Here is a 22,032-nt window from a genome sequence, read left to right as displayed (position 1 = left end):
TGCCTGACTCACTGCTTCCTTTGTGGAAGATGATAATGACCCTCATCATTCACTGCGAATCCATCTACAGTAATTCTGTAACCAGTATGTTAAGATATGTAGCAAAGAACTCAGTGGGCAGAGAGTCTGCCCTCGGTGTTTCCCCACTTCCAGCTGGCTGATAGATCTTTTAATTTCCTGAATCATCCAGGAGGTTTCTATCATATCTACATTCTTTGGGTTAAGAGTGATCATTTGTGTTCTGTTCAAGAATTCTCACTTTAGCAATAGCTCTGTTCTCCGTATATAGGGTGGAATAGCATTAGTTAAAAACCCATTTAATTTCTCGTTGACTTAGTACATTCATTTCCAGAAAACAATATGTGCCTTTCTATGCTTAATGTATGTATAATCCTTATACATTTAAGATGCACTATTAAGTCCCTGAACATAATTCAGAGGCATCTTAAGGATTTTTAGAGCCCAGCCAGACATGTTTTGGGGTACCCTGCTGAAGCAACTTTCAAGTTTATTACACTTTTTCTGCCATTTCAAGACTGAATAATGCAAAACAATATTGAATTACTTAACTTAAACTTCCACGTACAGAATCAGACAAAAGCAGCCGATATATATCTTGCCTAGTGTCCCAATAATCTTTAAGACAACACTGACTAGAGAGAGAAAGAGTCAGAGGTAGACAGTGAGAGGGATAGTGCTTGAGGTAAAGAAATAAACAGAAGTTAGACAGAGAAATAGAATAGTTTGCCAGGGTGCCCCTTGAAAGGTGGATGCCCTGGGCAAATGTCCACTTTGCCCATGCCTTAAAGCGTCTCTGTGAACACTACATGTCATAAATAAGAATTTCTGCATTTTAGGTATGCTAGTTCCTTCTACTCTCTCCAGACTCCCAAATTCACACACCCGAAGTTATCAGATAAAATATAGGAATACAAATCTTTTTAAAACTTTTTAAGAAACTCTTATAAAAAACTAATTATATACAAAATAGTCGTATACCGGAGAAGCAATGGTTGGACATATTCAGATTAAAAGAAGAAGAGGGTACATATTCTGGAAGGCATAATAGCTAATGCTGGGCTCAAATTGGCCTATAGACTCTTCTTTAAAATAGCTCTACGAGTATACCTCGTAGAATACAAAAAAGGTGAGATGGAAAACACAGTGTCATACTTAAGTAACCTAAAGGCCTCGGAGCAGTGTCTGAACCCCAGGTTCCTGCACAGCTGTACCAGCCAGCAGTACCCTGGCCTCCTGTAGGCAGGGCAGAAGAAAAGTACATGCATTTCAGTTTCTTCTACATGCTCACACACAGGACAATCCAGACTGCGGTAACCCGACCACTTGATGATGAAAGATCGGAGCGGAAGTACCTCATGTCTGAACTGGAGGAATAGCTTCTTTGCAAGAAGCGGCTGGATGCCGTCTAGCGCCAATTCTAGCCTATATTGCATTTTTACTCCCAAGAACCGAAGGGATAGGCGCCCAGGCGAATTCCTCCATAGCTGGGTCAGTTTTAATTCGCTTTAGTTCTCAAGGAGTACCTTTCTGGGGGTCACAATCCATGTTTCTTCAGCAGAACTCCATAAGTTTGCCGTCCCCAGGCACTGGCAGGTGTTCCTAATATATGCCAACCATGGGAGTTTTCCCGCATCTTGTAGGCTCATAACTTCTCTCAACTCGTACCTATATGAGGCAAGTTCGGGAGTGCCCCTTAGTCGTCGCCAAAATAAGAGGGGTCTTAGCGCTACTTCATCCGCGATGGGGCTAATCACAAGGTCCGTTCTAAGGGGAATTAAAGGGGAGCTAGAGGGGAGACACAAAAGTAGCCTGGCAAAGGAGTTCTCTGTAAGCAATAAAGGGGTGGTTGAGCAGTGGCCCCATAATTCTGCTCCATATAAGGCAGCGCCCCTAGCCTGTGCCTTGCAGAGTTCGGCCGCAGGGCCTATCACTTTATGTGTGCACTTATTATACGCCTTTAAAATTCCCCCCGAGGACTGGACCAGCTTTAGGCTAGCTTTCTTTATTTGGGCCCCCCAATCCATTTTCTCAGTTAGTGTGATCCCCAAGTACTCAAAAATAGAAACCCTCTCTAGAGCCCTTCCATGTAGACAGGGGTTTGGGTGAGTGCTGTTATTTGCGTTGAATACCATATACTTAGTTTTCTGGAGATTGATCTCCAGATCCCTGTTTTTACAAAAGACACTGAATGCATCAAGGACCCTTTGCATGCCCATGGGAGATTTCGAAAGCAAGAGGGTGTCGTTTGTTAACATCAGGGCAGGTATCTTGCAGTTTGCTAACCTAGGGGCATCAATATCTTTTCCTGCCATCAATGACTCTATTAAACCATTTATGAAAAGGGAAAAAAGAGTCGGGCCAAGACGCAGCCTTGGCATACTCCTTTCTCTACTGGTAAGGGAGCTGAAAGTTCTCAATTTTTGCCATGCCTTATTTGAGCGAAATTGCCTTGATGAAGGCGTTTCATCTCGTGACAATGGTAATCTGGTGCTCCCTTATCTGTTAATATTCCCCACAATGTATCCCTCGGAACTAGATCGAATGCGGATTTAAGGTCCACGAATATAAGATAGACTCCAACCGCTATAGTCACAGTGTTCCAATATAGGAGCTGTAACAAAACATTTGGTCGATAGTGGAGATCTTGGCCCTAAACCCAGCTTGGAGGGGTGTGAGTACATTACACTCTTCTGTCCAGGACTGGAGTCGCCCCAGAAGTGTACGTGCATATATTTTCTGGCTTATGTCTAAAAGGCTAATGAAGTGATAGTTGGCAGGACTAAGCGGTGGACCCTTTTTAAATATTGGAATGATTTCCACCCAAGTTGTGGGAATCGCCATACCCTGAAGGATGGCGTTGAACAGGGACCACAAGTAGGGAGCCCAAACAGAAGGCTTGGAACGCAAAAGGTCACCAGGAATCTTCTCCAACCCTGGCGCCTTTGCTGTTAAAATCGTACCCAATGCTTCTGTGATCTCGTTTAAGGAGAACAGGGGCGTGTATCGGTGGGTTGTCTGTAGATAAGGAGACCCAACTTCCTCCTCCGACATTGCATATAGAGATTTAAAGTGGGCTCTCCATACTTCCTCCCCTATATTTGCTGAGATCTCCTTTTTACCTTCAGTCGATCCTGTGTTAATCAGGTTCCAGAATGCCCGCATATCATGATTATGCAGCGCAGTTCTAAGTTTGACCCATTTTTCGAATTCCAAAATGCTATTTGCATTAACTATGGCTGTTTTATAGATCAGCTCAAAATGAGATTCCCTACACCCCTTGTTCAGTTCTGGTACTCCTGTTAACACAACGACATATAGGGTTGAGGCTGGGGGTAGATTGATACATGGGAGGGCAGTCACTGCTTCAGGGGGTTCTTCACAGGGTACTAACCTTTCCCTGTCCCCATAGGTTGAGCCTTGTTGCCGGGAAGCTGGTACTTGTGGTCTAACCAGAGGGGGCCTAAAAATAATTTCTGTTAGTTGCCCTAGGGAGGTCCCCTGGCGATGGTTTCTTGGGTCTGATCTCTGGGGCATCAGGGTTCTTGGGCAGGGATCTACAGCCTCCTGGTTGATTAAATTAGGCCTATTAGGCCTAGTCGGGGTATTAAAAGCTGGAGAAACTGGCTTGGTAGAGTGGGGTGCTCTTTGTAGGACTAGAGTTTTAGTTGTCTCGAACCCATTAAGAATTGCCTCTGCCTTACCCACCCAATAGTCAACCAATGATGTCAATTTGTCAACCCGGTCCGTTAAAATATTAAGTTCATCCTTTACATTGGACCTGAATTGTGCTTGGAAGTCCGTCACCATGTTAGTCACCCAGGGTGGTTGCTCGAGGTTGACCTGTGGTACATCCCCTGATCCAACTGCCCCCGTATCACTGTTCATTACTTTGTTCGCTATTTGCTTTTTCCGCTTAGGACCCAGGGTAGTAGCAGTTTTGTGTTTCCCTTATTTTTGCGGGCACTCTCCGAGGGCATCTCAGTAATGTGTACAGCACAAGCCTTTGCGCGTGTCCTTGGGAGTTCTGGTGGTATGTCCAACGTTGGCGGTAATGGCGAAGAGGTACTGCCAAAATCCTGGGTGATGGTGCATGGGGCTATGACCGGGGTTGATGAAATACGACTGTAATTTTCTCACTCACGACGCTTGGATACAGGTGATTATTGCCTTGGTCATGTCGCATGTCGCATGTCGACTACGCCAATTCATTATACTTTGGCATTCCTCTCTATCTCTTAAAACGCTTAGAGATGGTACAAAACCAGCCTCGGCACCATCACATTACTCCCCTCTTGAAGCAACTTCACTGGCTGCCGGTTGCTCAGCGGTGTGCCTTTAAGATTGGATGTCTTATTTTTCAGTCATTCAACGGAAACAGCCCGAAATTTGTCAACAACATAATTAATAAATATGCTCCAACACGTAACTTTCGCTCAGCGCATAAAAATCTTCTTCTTATCCCCCCTTTTAGTCTGAAGCGCACCGGCGGTGCCAGGTTCTCCACCTTGGCCCCCTCCTTCTGGAATTCCCTCCCCTCTGAAATCCGCTTCTCCACCAATCTCCTCGGCTTCAGAAATCTCTTAAAAACTTGGCTCTTTTGACAGGCTTTCTAAATTCTTTCTCAGGGACTTGGATTTCAACCTAACCAGCGCCATGAAACCTCCCCGGTGTACGTGCGCTCTACAAATTCTTATTGACATGACATGACGCCTTTCCGTCCGCTCAATTTCCATAGCAACATCTCCAATTGCCCTTTGTAACATTTTATCTGTTGAGGCTGGTTGTAAAGGAGGTTCAGGTTGGAGGACGGCAGTAATCCTCGTTTCACCCATAGCTGCTAGTGACAGAGATGTTGCCCAGAGAGTAAATTATTTGTTTGGACTGTAACAATAGCTGGTGGGGGGGGGGGGAAGGTGGGGGGAGTACTGGCCATAAAAAAGAGGATACTCCCTAGAACGTCTGAGGGTAGCAAACGCACATTAATTGATGATAGCACTAATCTTGAATTGACAGTCCAATATAGTTGATAGCCCTGATGAATCCGCTGTTAGAACCATGAGGAGTGGCCCAGCCCAGTCTCATCCGGGCTCTGACGGGCGCAGACGGGCCCGCCCTTGGCCTGGGCTTTGCCCGGGCTGTGCCCGGGCACACCCACTCGCGTCCCACGCTGCAGGAACCCTGGGCTGTTTTTATGCACCAAGGGGATGACGGAGTCACGATAGCCCCTCCTGGTGCGAAGCCTTGTGGGGAATGGAGTCCACGGAACAATTGCAGCATGCCTGGTAGGGTATGTAGCAAAAACCAGTGGGAAACCCAATATACACTTGGAGGCTTGCGCGAAGAAATTAGTAACGAGTGATAATGCCTAGAAGGGATTTTATTCATAAATTTCAATCAAATATTAATTATGACTCGTGATTTGGGTGTTGAACTCTACTTAGTAGTTCAACCTGGAATAAATCTAAACACCAGTACAAATATTCGTATCTAGAATATTCATCTAGAAACTCTAAGAGACACGGTATATCTTTTTTTTTTTTAAATACGCAATTTTAATGTAATCAAAAGGGTACATTCAGAAACAATAAAACACCATGATGGAGGAAACAAAAAAGAACCTACAAACCATGAGTGTGTAGGGGATGTAGCCCCAGAAGCAAAGTGCGGCTTGGATGCAGGACGGGCTCCCGCGCTGCTGGAGCCCTGGGCTGTTTTTATGCGCCTCCGGGCGCGACGTTGTCTCGATGGCACCTCCTGGCGCGAAGCCTTGTGGGGAATGGAGTCCATGGAACAATTGCGGCGTGCCTGGTAGGGGATGTAGCCCCAGAAGCAAAGTGCGGCGTGCAGTGGATGCAGGATGGGTTGCAATACTAATATGGTGAATCCTTTGCCGTTTATTTCTGTATAATTTGATGAACCCTGCTGGATAATTTGGGTCTCCCTTGCAGCATAAGTCCAGTGACCCTGCTAATAGTTGATTATCTCCAGTCTTCTTGTTTTGCGAATTGGGAGATGATGAGACTGGCATCTCTGGCCTGTCTGATACAAGACGACTCTGTGTTCCTCACAGTTCACTCATCACACACAGCGGTATCATCAACCCTCTGCAAGGCATCACCCCTTGGACCGCTAGATAAATTGAAGGGTCTTCATTTCCTTACATATCAGCCATCGTAGGTGTGACAGCCAGAAGTTCATCTTCATGCACTAACAAGGGCCTGATGCAGAAGGAGATGTGTCTGAGATGGAGTACAATCCCATACACTCCACTGGACGTCGTGTAACTTGGTATGTGTTCACTATTACCAATTGTTATCATTTCTTACTGTGTTCTCATAGTTTCCCAGCTTCCCGCTATTCATTGCACATGGTTGTCCACTCCTTAACAGGTTCCATCTGGCTATCCAATTGTTGCTCTGCCCACTCCCATACTCCCTTGGTATCATGAGACAAAACATCCTTCCTTCCTCTAGCACTTTCAGACTCACCAGCAATACAAGCATGGGCCAGATTCCCAAGTCTTGAAGCTTGTAATTTACTGTCAAGAAGTTGGAGTGTTGGGCTTGATTTTCCACACTTTAAGCCGGAGAAAGCATAACTTTGCGGTTCTCAAACCTGAAATGGCTAGTCTCTGTTGCTGTAGTTGTGGATGTGCACTACTATAGACCTATTCCTTTCCTCTTGTTTTTTTTCACCAGAGTCGGCCCCACTTTCTAGCTAGTACGTTCATTACAGGGCATGCTCTTTAATTCATGTTAGATGTTGATTTAAACGAAGTGCTTTTTGTTGCATATCTTTGCTCTGCGTTGTTCTAATATAATTTTAAGATATTAATATTGTACAACATTTTTTTTGTTAATAGGATCCTAGAATATGAAAATTCAAGTGGAAACATCAGCAACAAAAGTGCAAACTGTGAGGTGGAGCTCTGGGACTGTGGTGGTGATCTCAAGTAAGGATTTTATTTCTTGTGTAATAACCCTTTAGACCTTCTCTCGACATATACACATTCCATGATAGGTGAGAGTGTGTGTGTGGAGTGTGTGTGTGGAGTGTGCGTGCGTGGAGAGTGCGTGCGTGGAGAGTGCGTGCGTGGAGAGTGCGTGCGTGGAGAGTGTGTGCGTGGAGAGTGTGTGCGTGGAGAGTGTGTGCGTGGAGAGTGTGTGTGTGGAGTGTGTAGTGTGTGTGTGGAGTGTGTAGTGTGTGTGTGGAGTGTGTGTGTGGAGAGTGGAGAGTGGGGAGAGTAGAGAGTGGAGTGGGGAGTGGAGAGGGAAGGAGGGGAAGGGAGAGGGTGGTGGTGGAGTGGTGGAGTGGAGAGGGAAGGCGAGAGGGGAGTCGTGGAGTAGGGAGGGGGGGAGAGGGAGTGGAGGGGAGAGGAGAGGAAAGGCGGGGAGAGGAGGGGGAATGGAAGGGGGAGAGGGGGAGTGGGGGAAGGGGAGGGGGAGGGGGGAAGGACGGGGGAGAGAGAATCATAAAATATTTTGGCGGCCCCAGCCAGGTGACCAATGGGGGCATCTCTTTTTGGTGGCAGGGGTTGTGGGAGGGATTTGCTGGTGCCCGTTTCCTTCTGGGCACTGCAAACTCACTAATGAAGCGGGTCTGTGCTAACTACCAGGCTGCTCTATTGATATGCATCTGACATCCCATCACATGATGTGACCTTTGGATAGTAGAGCGGTCTACAAATCTATATTTCATTTCAGATATCGGAAGGACAGCCCTGTCTAGGTCCTTCCTCAGGCTCAACTGGTGGGTTGTGTTATGGGAGGGGCTAAAGCCAGCTATCACATCTTCTAGCTCTTCCCTACCAGTGGCCATTTGCTGGGTTTCTGGAGAAGGTGGAAAGTAGTGCAGGAGCAGTAGTCCAGCCTCCCTTATTCTCTCCCTACCACCTGCTCTGCCGCTTCTCTAACAAAACAAATGAAACATCAGGTGAGGTTTTGAAGGGGAGGGAATAGATTTGATCCTAGCCGCTCCCACCCTCACCATCCCTCCCAAGCACCACTTCCTCATTTGTTGCTTCTGTTTTGTGGACAGCTCACATTGTGGGAGGAAGCAGCTTTGTCCCTGTTCTTCAAGTTGTGAGAGGATGGAGCTGTGTGTCAGTGCTCCAATAAGTAGCTGTTAGGCCTGACATCCATGGTATGGTATTCCCCCAGACGTTTTGCTTTCATTCTTGTTTTGCAGAGTAAGATTTGGTTGGCATTAGGGCTCTATCAGTGTTAGCAGTAGGCCTGGGCTAAATTTCTGTTCCGCTCGCGGAAATTGCGATAATTTGACATTTTCGCGTTCCGCGGAGAGCGCGAAAATTTCAATTTCCGCATTCCGCAGCTTAGCGATAATTTGTTTCTTGCTCGCGCTGTAAAATAATACATTCTCGCGCGCGATCGCCTTACCTGAATCCCCGCGTTCGCCGACAAGTTTTCCCGATCCGGTCGCGTTCTCCACGAGATGTTGGATTGTTTGTAGTCATTTGCGCTGACTATCAACAGTTCGCGCCCGCAGTAATGTCATTGGTCGCGCGATCACGTCTTTCTTCTCGCGATCATGCACTGCAAGAAGAGTGAAAACAAGATGGCGGCGCCCGCGAGCAACCGCATGGGTAAGTTGGCGAGCCGCGACCACGCAGAAAATACCGCGAACGGGCGTGAAAAAAATGTCCGCATCTTCGCGATATTGCCGCGTGTTTGCGGAGATTTTTAACATTTTCGCGATAATTTGCGAAATTCACTTTCGCAAATTCCGCCCACCCCTAGTTAGCAGTGGCAAGGTGCATAAAGTGCTTGTACTCTCTCTTTCAAACATGGCAAAATTGGCTTGCACCTAATTGGCACATTTAATTTAGTGATACGTCCTTAGTGAATGGTACTACACGTACCCAGTGCCTATAAATTAAATGCTACTCGTGGACCTGCAGCACTCATTGTGCTACCCACCAAAGTAGCCTTTTTAAAACCTGTCTCAGGTCTGCCACTACAGCCTATCGCTATAGCAAAATAAACCCTCTGCAAGCCTAAACCTTAATTTTTAATACCTGTAAATCACCCCTAAGGTAGGCCCTAAAGGCTCATAACGCAAGGTGCATTACATTTAAAAAGTAGAACATGTGGGTTTAAGTTGTACATGTCCTGGAATTACTGTAATGCCTATCTCTCATTGACTTACATAGGGTCACCGTGTTGCATTTAACAGGCAATAACTATGACTGAGAGAAGATGGAGATATAGTGTTTTGGTAAAGTCTGATTTTAAGTCACAATTCTGAAAATGCCACTTTTAGAAAGTTGGCATTTTCTTGTCCTAACCATTTGTACTTTCTTCTTACAGTGTCTTGGGTCACATGATTGTCAATGACTCTGCAGTTTGTGTATTTCTTCCAGACAGTGAGACAAAAGGTGACTAAGTGTGGGAAGGACACCTACCAGAATGGCTGGGGGCGAACATGTGCCCATCTCCACTTACATTTCAAACTGCTTTGCGTCTTGCAAATGCAAATGAGTGTAACACCAGGCCTGGCCTGTCTTTTGTCACCCTATACATCTTGGAGCCCATGGCTGGTTCTAGATGTATTTTCCAGAACCAGATGTTTGGTAGTATTGGGAATCCCCTCCTTCAAAGGCTGGCACTAGGTATAACAATTGGACCACAAGAGCCACTCATCAGTACTCGCCAGGACCTGCGAACATTAAAGAAGAAGGCCTTACTTGCTCCCCAGACGAATGCCCTACAACTTGAGACCTGCCTTGCTCCTTAGAGGACTGTCCTGCTGCTACCAGATGATTACCATTCTGCTTGAGGACTACCTTGACCTCCAGAGGTTAGCTGTGCTGCTTCAGGACTGCCCTGCTTTGAGAAGGAATACCGGACCTGCTCCCTTTATGCCAGGCTACCTGAGTGACTTCAAGGGTCAGTTGGCTGACCTGTTTGAGCTACACGGATACAACAAGCTCCAGAGGCCTACCTGCCTTGTCTGGAGCTGCAACTAGACTTACCGGAGACCTGCTGTAGTGAGTTCCTGACCCCCAAGAGGTGCCTCCCCAGCTCCTGGGCCCTTGGTTGGCAGCGGTTCAGCTCCTCCTGTGATAGAAGGTGAAATCCTGAGGTTTTTCATGACCGCGAACGGGCCAGTTTGTGCCGAGACTCTGCAGCCCACAACGACCGCCAACGCGAAGCTCCATTGAACATGACTCTTTGCACCACAGCGACATCCAGCCCTCAAGATCAGCACTTTGCACTACAGCACTGATAGCCCGAGGTGACTCCCAATGTGAAGCTCTAGCAACCACCATCTACGATGCCCGACCACATCTGCGATACAGTGACGACCGTCCTCAATGACAGACCTGATGTTCGTGTTACAACAACGACCATTGACGACTCTCACCTTGCTCCTCACGGCCTCCTCCTCCCAAATGGAACTCTTCCCACCAGACTTTGAAAAGGTAACTTTATCAGCAGGACTTACCTCGTGCCTGTATCACCCTGTGCTCTAACGCAGTCGGCCTATACTTTCCTCCGGTCTAGCACGACTAGATGACAGTAAGAGGTGCTTTGTGCTTTTAGGCTCATAGATCTACCTCAAACTTTAAAAGTGAATATATCTGGTTCTACTGATTAGGTTTTTGTTGTTTGGGTATCATTGTATTTAATCAAATTTACTCTATTTCTGTAAATTCGTTTGTGATATTTTCTTGTGTTGTTTTTTTTTTTATTGCCAGTTGTGTGCTGCATAAATACTTTATATATACGTTGACTACAAGTAAGCCTCACTGCTTTGGGCCAAGCTACCAGAGGTTTAAGCACAGCGAGCAGGTGAGCTAGGACTGTTAGACCTGGCACCTTGGCGTGAGTCTCCCTTCCACTTTTTTGTCGCTGTGCCTCATTTTTTTTGCTGGTGTTAGCTGCTCAGAGCACTGTGCCACTGCCAACCAGTGCCACAGTGCAAGTGCTCCCTATTTAAAATGTATATGTTGGTTGGATTCCATGATTGGCTTATTTGGTTTACTGTCAGACCCCAGTAAAGTGCACCAGGAGTGCCATGGCTTGTAAATACAAATGCTGCTGGTGGGCTTGCAGCACTGGTTGTGCCACCCACGGAAGCGGCCTGGTAAAATGTATCTAAGGTCTGCCATTGCAGAGCCTGCGTGCAGTCTGGTACTGTCATGCTGAGTGGGCAAGTGCACACACTTGCCAGTCCCTAAACCTTCCCTTAACTTCATATCAGTCACCCCTATGGTAGGCCCAAGGGCAGGGTGCATTGTAAGCCTAAGGTAGGACAAGCCCTGATGTGTGTGGCATGTCCTAATAGTGAATTACAGCCATTTTCGTTTTTCACTATTGTAAGGCTACCTGTTCTCCATAGGCCAGAATGGGCTGTTAGAATTGTTCCATCCTATGATCCTAACAGACCCAGGGAACATGGTAGAAATAAGAGTTTAGTATGCCTGAACTCAGAATAATAAAATACATCTTTTAGTAAAGTTTATTTTAATATTCTGTGTTTGCAAATACCACTTTTAGAAAGTTGGTACTTGCTTGCCTGACCATTTCAGCCCGCCTCTGCTATGATGTGTATCTGCCTGTCTGGTTGTGTGAGTGACAGGGCTGGGGAAACCCAGAGGGGCAGGGCTAGGTAGCCTGGTGGTGAATAGGAAGATTGGCAGTCAGATGGGTTGGAGGAGTACACCTGGGCTCTGAATAGGGTTGTGCTCTGCTACCACAATGCTGGCTTCACCTCCTGCGGAGCGGCTGATGTCTCTGTCCTGCACCCTGAATAGAAAGTCAGAGCCATGTCAACAGAGTGCTCAAGAACTGGTTGGGACTGGGCAAAGGCCCCTCAACCCCAGAGGAACAAAGGAATTAGGGGTATAAGTATTGGGACCCTGCTCCCAAGAAATTAGATCCTGCTGAAACAAGAAGAACCTCTGCCAGAGGAGAAGGAACTGGGAAAGCTGTAGGAGGAGTACTGTCCCTGACCTGGGGGATTGGCCTGCAGTGGTTGCCTTGCTGCTGAAGGAGAGGAGAAAGACTACTAAAGACTTTGCTTCAACTTGTGCTTTGAAAAGATCTCCAAGGGCTTGAACTGAGCTTGCCCCCTGAACGAAGTCCCAGGACCAGTGGACTTCACCCCCAGCTCCCCAGAGTCTTTTCGAAGTGCCTGCTGCTGTTGTTGGGTCTTCTGAGGGACTGCGTGTCGCAAGGAGCTGGAAGCGCGACGCAAGGAAGAGAAGCGTGCCGCCGTCGGAGCCGCTGTCGTCGCATCTCGCAGAGAGTGTCGCCGCTGCAGCATCGCATCGAGCGGAAGCGTCTCGCATCATTCCGGAAGTGTCTCGCAACGCCGAAGAAGCGTGTCGCCATCGCAGCCATTGTAGCTGTCGCATTGCACCGCATCGAGAGAAGAGTCTCGCATCGAGGAGGAAGCGTGTCGCCATCGCAGCCATCGTAGTTGTCGCATTGCACCGCAACCAGAAAAGCGCCTCGCATCCACGGAGAAGCGTTCTGCCGTCGGAGCCGCTGTCTTCGCATCTCGCAGAAGGGGTGTCGCCGCTGCAGCATTGCATTGAGCGGAAGCGTCTCGCAACGTCGGAGAAGAGTGCCGCTGCCAAGGCCGCTGTCGTCGCATCTCGTCAAGGGTGACGCCGCTGTAGCTGACGCATCGAGTCGAGCTTTCTCGCAACATCGGAGAAGCGTAACGCATCTGGAAGATCCCGTCTTTATTTCTTTTGCACCAAGAACTTCAACGCATCTGCATCGCTACAACACTTTCGTTGCCCTGCGTGTCGCATCTAAGGTACATTGACTTAAAGTGTCGCATTTAAGAACTTAAGAGAAACTAAGCAATCTTCTACCAACTAAGCAACCGTATTGTGTATTTTTAATTGTTTAATGGTCTTTTGATAATCCTATATAAAGAATCCTTATTTTTAATATAAATACCTGTGTGGTGTCCATTTGTAGTGTTGTCACTTGGTTACTGTATGTGTTCACAAATGCTTAACCTTAAACGCTCTGAGATAAGCCTTGTCTGCTCGCGCCAAGCTACCTAGAGGGTGAGCAGGGGTTGTTTTAGTAATGTAACCCCTTACCCTGACTAGAGGAAAGGTTCCCTGCTTGTCACAAGTACCTACCTGTGCCAACCAGAGAACCCGGATTCTAACATTGGTGGTCAGCGGTGAGGATTCTGGACTTGCATTTGTGACTCATGTACAGTGATTGGTGAACACTACTTAGTGAGTGCAGACCTCAAACGCAACCAATACTTGTTGGTAGATTTCTTTTTGGGACTTTCTATTTTTGAGTACTGCCAAACTTAACCATGGTGGAGAAAGCAGCATCCGTAGTCTCTGTGAATACTGAATTGGAATGGGAAGAAGAGAAAATAGGCAGTTACACTGGCAAGCAGCTAAAGTCCTTCTGCAAAAGTTTCAAGGTTTCTACCACTGGATGTAAAAGCAAGCCAGAGTTCTACAAGGCGCTGAGGGGCTGGGTAGAAGCAAGGAATGCCATTGATGATGATAGTGCAGAGGAACAGTTAGATGGGCCAGGAGGTCTAGGTGGAAGGAGAAGCCCTTACCCTGCTGGTAGCAGTGTTTCTAACCACAGTCTATCTCCAGAGGAGCTGGCAGATAGAAAAGAGTGTAGGATGCACAAATTGGAGCTGGCCAAGCTCAAGTTAAGTGGGCAGTTAGAATTGGAAATGCAGAGTAGAAAGTTAGCCCTGGAAGAAAAGAAGGTACAATATGAACATGAAAAGGTTTTGAGGGAAATGGAGCTGAAAGCCCAGAGTCTAGAAAAGGCTCCCTCTGGTGGCAGCACACCGTCCGTGCAGGTGGAGTCAAGGGTGTACATGCCCAAGGATGTAGTAAAGGAATTTATCAAAAATGATGTCATAGGGCAGTGGTTTAAGGCCTATGAGGTAGCCATGTCCTCCCACCGGGTCCCTGAGAAAGATTGGGGAGCAGGGTTGTGGGGATGGTTCCTTAGTGAGGGGCGGGATACACTGCTGGATTTGCCTTCAGATGATTATAATTCCTATCCCCATATGAAGGCGGCTTTGATGTCTAGGTATGGGTTGACCCCTGAGTTGTATAGGCAAAGGTTCAGGGGTTGCACCAAGATTCCAAACAGTACGTATATTGAATATGTGACTTTTTTTTGCAGCGCACTGGATGGTTGGGTGAAGGGTAGCAAAGTTAATGATTTTCAAGGGCTTCTTGATTTAATGGCATGGGAGCACTTGTCTAGTAATTGTTTTCCTGAGCTACGCCAGCACCTGATTGATAGTAGGCTGACTAACCCTAGGAAGCTTGCTGAGGAGGCGGACCGCTGGGTCAGTACCAGGGTCCACAAGGGTCAAGTGGGAGATTCCGCCAAAGGTGGGCAGGGTCCCCAGCAGAAGAGTGGGGGGGACAAGGGTAAACCGAGGGAGTTCCAGAAGAGGCCCCAAAGTTGTCCCCAAGGGAACCAAGGGAAAGGTTCTCAGCCTCCCCCACCACAGAAACCGACAGGGCCCCCCGACAGGTACACCTGTTCAGAAGGGGCCCATCAGATGTTACAAGTGTGGTAACATGGGGCATTTTGCCTCTGATGTGAAGTGTCCATTGTTTGGTAAACCAGCACCCACTGGTGCTCCATCCCGGCAGGTGACTAGTGTAGCCCTGGGGGAGGAGATGGGTGTCCAAGGTGGGTGGGGTCCCACAGAGATGTCCCATGTCTCATTAGGAGACCGTGAAGTGGTCCCCCAAACCCAGCTGCCTGAGAACACTAAAAAATACAGGTAGTGGGTGACCATAAATGGCCATAGGGTTGAAGCTCTCAGAGACACAGGAGTCAGTGTGACGGCTGTCAAGCACCACCTGGTGTCTCATGAGCAGGTTGTCCCAGGAGCATTCTATCCGGTTGTTGCCGCCGACAACACCGAGAGTCACTGCCCAGTGGCTCAGGTTCCCTTTCAGTGGGGGGGGTCTCTGGTACTCTTCAGGTAGCTGTGAGGCCCGCCATGCCTGTAGACTGTCTGTTAGGGAACGATTTGGAGAGCTCACCTTGGCCTAAGGTGGAGCAGAGTGCTCACCTGGAGATGTTGGGTATACCGGATTGGGCGTGTATCACCACACGGTCCATGGCAGCCAGTAGAGGTACTCAAGAGGTCCTGGAGCCTGAGAGGGAGGCCCAGGGACCGGCCTTAAAGAGAAGGAGCAGGGGGCGCGGGAAGCCGGCCCCTGAAGTTCCCACGGTCCAGGAGGGAGCAGACCTTGACGGGGATGCCCTGGAACCTACAGGGGAACAGATAGCTGAACTAGGGGACCTGCCTGAGCTGACCCATTGGCAGCAGGAAGGAGGACCCTCCAGGAAACAGTTCTGCAGGGAGCAGAAATAATGCCCTTCTCTTGTGGGTATGCGGCAGCAGGCTGCAGACCAGGCCAACGGTGATCAGTCCGGAACACATTTCATTTACTGGGAGAACGACCTCCTGTATTCTGAGCCTAAGGTTGCTGAGCCTGGGTCAGCCCGTGTTCTGGTGGTACCCCAGCGCTTCAGAGCCTTCCTACTGGGGCTGGCTCACGATGTACCCTTAGCAGGACATTTGGGGCAGGAAAAGACCTTTGAAAGGCTTGTCACCCACTTCTTTTGGCCCCAAATGTGCAGTAGTTCAGATACTCACTGCAGAACATGCCAAACTTGCCAGGCAAGTGGGAAGAGTGGAAGGAAGCAGAAGGCTCCACTCCAACCATTCCCTGTGGTCGGTACCCCATTCCAGCGAGTGGAGATTGACATTGTAGGGCCCCTGTACCCCAGGACAGGGATGGGCAATAGGTTCAGCCCGGTACCCGGAAGCCATCCCTCTGAGGACAGTGACGGCCCCCGTGGTGGGACGTGCACTGATGGGAATTTTCTCCCGAGTGGGATTCCCTCTAGAGGTGGTGTCTGACCGAGGTACCAATTTCATATCTAAATATGAAATCCCTTTGGCAAGAGTGTGGGGTAACCTACAAGTTCACCACACCTTACCACCCCCAAGGAAACGGGTTGGTTGAGAGATTCAACCGAACCCTCAAAGGCATGATAATGGGCCTAGAAGGACCCATGAGGCGTAAGTGGGACGTCCTCTTACCATGCCATCTCTTTGCTTACAGAGAGGTGCCACAGAAGTCTCTAGGGTTCAGTCCCTTTAGAGCTTCTGTACGGACACCCAGTGAGAGGACCTCTAAGTCTGGTCAAGGAGGGCTGGGAGCAATCTCCCAGGAAACCTCCCCAGAATGTATATAGCTATATGCTGGCCTTCAGGAACCAGACTAGGCGTTTCAGGGAACTTGTTGAGGCAAACCTGGAAGCCAGCCAGGAGGAGATGAAGCGGTGGTACGACCAGAATGCCACTCTGGTAGAGCTTCAGCCTGGACAGAAGGTATGGGTCTTGGCCCCCGTGGAGCCTTGTGCGCTCCAGGATAAGTGGACCGGTCCCTTTGAGGTGGTGGAGCGCAAGAGTCCGGTTACCTATTTGGTGGACCTGAAGTCTCCTAGGAACTCCTTAAGGGTCCTACATGTCAACCGCCTCAAGCCCCACTTGGAGAGGTCCCAAGTGGGCATGCTCTTAGCGACAGATGCTGGGATGGAGGAGGAGACCGAGCCTCTTCCTGACCACCTGTCAGTCAAGGAGCAAGATGGGTCAGTGGATGGTGTCATCCTCTCTTCCACCCTGACCCCTGAGCAACAGAATGATTGTCGCCAACTGCTGGGACAATTTTCTGACCTGTTTTCCCTGGTTCCCGGTGTCACTGATTGGTGCGTCCATGATGTGGACACTGGGGATAGTACACCTGTGAGGCACAAGGCCTACAGGGTGACTGACAAGGTAAGGGCCTGCATCAAGGAGGAGGTCTCCAAGATGTTTGCCCTTGGGGTAATTGAGTCCTCAAGCAGTCCTTGGGCCAGCCCAGTGGTCTTGGTCCCAAAGGCTGCAGCGCCGGGAGCCACACCCAAACTCCGGTTCTGTGTGGACTACAGAGGACTCAATTCGGTCAACAGGACTGACGCACACCCCATCCCCAGAGCTCATCGGGATGGGGTGTGCGTCATAGATCGGCTAGGGGCTGCCCACTACCTCAGCACGTTTGATCTAACGTCTGGGTATTGGCAGATCGCCTTGACCGATGGGGCCAAAGAGAGGTCAGCATTTTCCACCCCTAATGGGCATTACCCGTTCCGGGTTATGCCCTTTGGGATGAAAAATGCCCCTGCCACCTTCCAGAGGTTGGTCAACCAGGTGTTGGTTGGGCTGGATTGGTTCAGTGCAGCCTACCTCGATGACATCGCAGTGTTCAGCTCCACGTGGGAGGAACACCTGCGCCACCTCTGGGAAGTGTTGATGGCGCTGCGGAGGGCAGGCCTCACGATCAAGGCGAGTAAGTGCCAGATCGGGCAGGGTTCAGTGGTGTACTTGGGGCACCAAGTTGGGAGTGGCCAGGTGGCACCCCTTCAACCCAAGATAGAAACCATCCTGAATTGGGAGTCGCCCAAAACCCAGACAGAGGTGAGAGCCTTCCTAGGTCTCACCGGGTACTACAGGAGGTTTTTCAAGGGGTATGTTAACATCGTTGCCCCCTTGACAGCGCTGACTTCAAGGAAGAAGCCCAGGAAGGTGATCTGGACTGACACCTGTCAGAAGTCTTTTGAGACCCTGAAAACTGCTATGTGCACGGCGCCCGTGCTTTTGGCTCCCAACTTCTCCAAAGAGTTTATCGTGCAGACAGACGCTTCAGAGCATGGTGTGGGGGCTGTTCTTTCACAGATTAATGAAGAGGGCCTAGATCAACCTGTAGCCTTTATTAGCAGGAGGTTACTTCCACGGGAACAGAGATGGAGTGCTATTGAGCGTGAGGCATTTGCTGTGGTCTGGGCGCTGAAGAATCTGAGACCATACCTGTTTGGGTCTCACTTCCGGGTTCAGACAGACCACAGGCCCCTCAGATGGTTGATGCATATGAGGGGTGAGAATCCAAAGCTGTTGAGGTGGTCCATTTCCCTACAGGGTATGGATTTCACGGTGGAACATCGCCCTGGTACAGATCACGCCAATGCTGACGGTCTATCCAGATTTTTCCGCCTTAGTGATGAGGAACTCCCTGGGTTAGGGTAGTTCTCCCCACTTTTCAGCTGGTGGGGACACGTGTTAGACCTGGCACCTTGGCGTGAGTCTCCCTTCGACTTTTTTGTCGCTGTGCCTCATGTGTTCTGCTGGTGTTAGCTGCTCAGAGCACTGTGCCACTGCCAACCAGTGCCACAGTGCAAGTGCTCCCTATTTAAAATGTATATGTTGGTTGGATTCCATGATTGGCTTATTTGGTTTACTGTCAGACCCCAGTAAAGTGCACCAGGAGTGCCAGGGCTTGTAAATACAAATGCTGCTGGTGGGCTTGCAGCACTGGTTGTGCCACCCACGGAAGCGGCCTGGTAAAATGTATCTAAGGTCTGCCATTGCAGAGCCTGCGTGCAGTCTGGTACTGTCATGCTGACTGGGCAAGTGCACACACTTGCCAGTCCCTAAACCTTTCCTTAACTTCATATTAGTCACCCCTATGGTAGGCCCAAGGGCAGGGTGCATTGTAAGCCTAAGGTAGGACAAGCCCTGATGTGTGTGGCATGTCCTAATAGTGAATTACAGCCATTTTCGTTTTTCACTATTGTAAGGCTACCTGTTCTCCATAGGCCAGAATGGGCTGTTAGAATTGTTCCATCCTATGATCCTAACAGACCCAGGGAACATGGTAGAAATTCGAGTTTAGTATGCCTGAACTCAGAATAATAAAATACATCTTTTAGTAAAGTTTATTTTAATATTCCGTGTTTGCAAATACCACTTTTAGAAAGTTGGTACTTGCTTGCCTGACCATTTCAGCCCGTCTCTGCTATGATGTGTATCTGCCTGTCTGGTTGTGTGAGCGACAGGGCTGGGGAAACCCAGAGGGGCAGGGCTAGGCAGCCTGGTGGTGAATAGGAAGATTGGCAGTCAGATGGGTGGGAGGAGTACACCTGGGCTCTGAATAGGGTTGTGCTCTGCTACCACAATGCTGGCTCCACCTCCTGCGGAGCGGCTGATGTCTCTGCCCTGCACCCTGAATAGAAAGGCAGAGTCATGTCAACAGAGTGCTCAAGAACTGGTTTGGACTGGGCAAAGGCCCCTCAACCCCAGAGGAACAAAGGAATTAGGGGTATAAGTATTGGGACCCTGCTCCCAAGAAATTTTAGATCCTGCTGAAACAAGAAGAACCTCTGCCAGAGGAGACGGAACTGGGAAAGCTGTAAGAGGAGTACTGTCCCTGACCTGGGGGATTGGCCTGCAGTGGTTGCCTTGCTGCTGAAGGAGAGGAGAAAGAGTACTAAAGACTTTGCTTCAACTTGTGCTTTGAAAAGATCTCCAAGGGCTTGAACGGAGCTTGCCCCCTGAACGAAGTCCCAGGACCAGTGGACTTCACCCCCAGCTCCCCAGAGTCTTTTGGAAGTGCCTGCTGCTGTTGTTGGGCCTTCTGAGGGACTGCGTGTCGCAAGGAGCTGGAAGCGCGACGCAAGGAAGAGAAGCGTGCCGCCGTCGAAGCCGCTGTCGTCGCATCTCGCAGAGAGTGTCGCAGCATCGCATCGAGCGGAAGCGTCTCGCATCATTCCGGAAGTGTCTCGCAACGCCGAAGAAGCGTGTCGCCATCGCAGCCATAGTAGCTGTCGCATTGCACCGCATCGAGAGAAGAGTCTCGCATCGAGGAGGAAGCGTGTCGCCATCGCAGCCATCGTAGTTGTTGCATCGCACTGCAACCAGAAAAGCGCCTCGCATCCACGGAAAAGCGTGCTGCCGTCTGAGCCGCTGTCGTCGCATCTCGCAGAAGGGGTGTCGCCGCTGCAGCATCGCATCGAGCGGAAGCGTCTCGCAACGTCGGAGAAGAGTGCCGCTGCCAAGGCCGCTGTCGTCGCATCTCGTCAAGGGGGACGCCGCTGTAGCTGACGCATTGAGTCGAGCCTTCTCGCAACATCGGAGAAGCGTAACGCATCTGGAAGATCCCGTCTTTATTTCTTTTGCACCAAGAACTTCAACGCATCTGCATCGCTGCAACACTTTCGTTGCCCTGCGTGTCGCATCTAAGGTACATTGACTTAAAGTGTCGCATTTAAGAACTTAAGAGAAACTAAGCAATCTTCTACCAACTAAGCAACCGTATTGTGTATTTTTAATCGTTTAATGGTCTTGTGATAATCCTATATAAAGAATCCTTATTTTTTATATAAATACCTGTGTGGTGTCCATTTGTTATGTTGTCACTTGGTTACTGTATGTGTTCACAAATGCTTAACCTATAATGCTCTGAGATAAGCCTTGTCTGCTCGCGCCAAGCTACCTAGAGGGTGAGCAGGGGTTGTTTTAGTAGTGTAAATCCTCTGACTAGAGGAAAGGTTCCCTGCTTGTCACAAGTACCTACCTGTGCCAACCAGAGAACCCGGATTCTAATTCTAACAAGGACTTTCTTTGTATCGTCTCATTACTGCAGTCCTTTTTAGTGGCCAGGGGCCTAATTACATTTTAAAGGCTAGTGATTGTTCTCTGTAGCTCACAAGGATGTTTCCATAGCCTGTAGTGTAATACCAGTTGTGCCGGGGCACATTTCACACCCTTGCAGTATCACATGGGGCATTCCCTCATTTTTAGGTTGAGCCTGGCAGCGCGCATGCGTTGCCTGTAAGACATGCTGTATTCAGTAAAAATGCAAAAAGAACAATTGATGGACAGAATGCAGAGCAATATCATACATTCACCCCAGTACAAAGATCCGTGCCTAAATCCATCGTTTTTTTGCTCACCATGCCATTCCAGTTTGAACCCAGCCGTATGCAAATCAGTTCTTGACCCTATGCCCAATGGGAACAGTCGAGCCCAAACTGCCAGGCCAGGTCCTCCCTGAACTGGAAACAAGCGACTGAGGACCGGTTTCGGGGTTTCACCCCTCATCAGCCAGGATAGCTTGGATCCAGTGGAATTGAGAGCACGGACCCATGTCTGGGCATACCCGTCCCACTCGGGGTGACAAATGCAAAAAGTACAATTGATGGACCGAATGTAGAGCAATGTCATACATTCACCCCAATACAGCGATCGGGCCTAAATCCGTTGTTGTTTTGCTCACCATGCCATTCCAGTTTGAACCCTGCCATATGCAAATCAGTCTTGACCCTGTCCAATATGGGAACAGTCCAGCCCGAACTGCCAGGACAGGTCCTCCCTGGACTGGAAACAAGCATCCTGGGACCAGTTTCAGGGTAACACCCTTCATCAGCCCGGCGAGCTTGAATCCAGTGGCAAAGTGAGCAAGGGCCCCACGTCTGGGCATACCCTGCCAACTTGGGGTGAACAAAGCAAACACAAGGAGATGATGGACGGAGCGCCTAGGGGGATATTTTGAGCTCTGCTTAGTGCTATATTTTTCACATGCTCGCTCTCGCCCGCTCCCACGCTCTAACACACTTTGTTTTCATGTTTAGTGCGCTTTATTATTATTTATTGTGCATGCTTTATTATGCGTTGCCTCCGCGCTTTTGCACACATTGGTTTCATGTTTTGTATGCCTTATTATTCTTCATTGTGCATGCTTTATGATGCGTTGCCTCCGCGCTTTAGCACACATTGGTTTCATGTTTTGTATGCTTTATTATTCTTCATTGTGCATGCTTTATTATGCGTTGCCTCCGCGCTTTAGCACACATTGGTTTCATGTTTTGTATGCTTTATTATTCTTCATTGTGCATGCTTTATTATGCGTTGCCTCCACGCTTTAGCACACATTGGTTTCATGTTTGTATGCTTTATTACTCTTCATTGTGCATGCTTTATTATGCGTTGCCTCCGCGCTTTAGCACACATTGGTTTCATGTTTTGTATGCTTTATTCTTCTTCATTGTGCATGCTTTATTATGCGTTGCCTCCGCGCTTTAGCACACATTGGTTTCATGTTTTGTATGCTTTATTATTCTTCATTGT

The 22,032-nt window shown here is 48.8% G+C and overlaps 1 protein-coding gene across 1 annotated transcript in view; it reads left to right on the top strand.

The window, feature by feature from the left end:
* IFT22 (intraflagellar transport 22) overlaps positions 1 to 22,032 on the top strand; it is a 100,328-nt gene that overhangs the window by 20,719 nt on the left and 57,577 nt on the right. The window contains exon 3 of the mRNA XM_085649869.1: positions 6,884 to 6,973. Coding sequence (XP_085505995.1) covers positions 6,884 to 6,973 — 90 coding nt within the window. The remainder of the gene's footprint in view (positions 1 to 6,883; positions 6,974 to 22,032) is intronic.

This window comes from Triturus cristatus, chromosome 3_2, assembly GCF_964204655.1.
Source record: "Triturus cristatus chromosome 3_2, aTriCri1.1, whole genome shotgun sequence".
In the NCBI taxonomy this organism is placed as follows: Eukaryota; Metazoa; Chordata; class Amphibia; order Caudata; family Salamandridae; genus Triturus; species Triturus cristatus.
The sequence above is the reverse complement of the archived record's forward strand: the minus strand, read 5'-3'. Positions and strand labels throughout refer to the sequence as shown.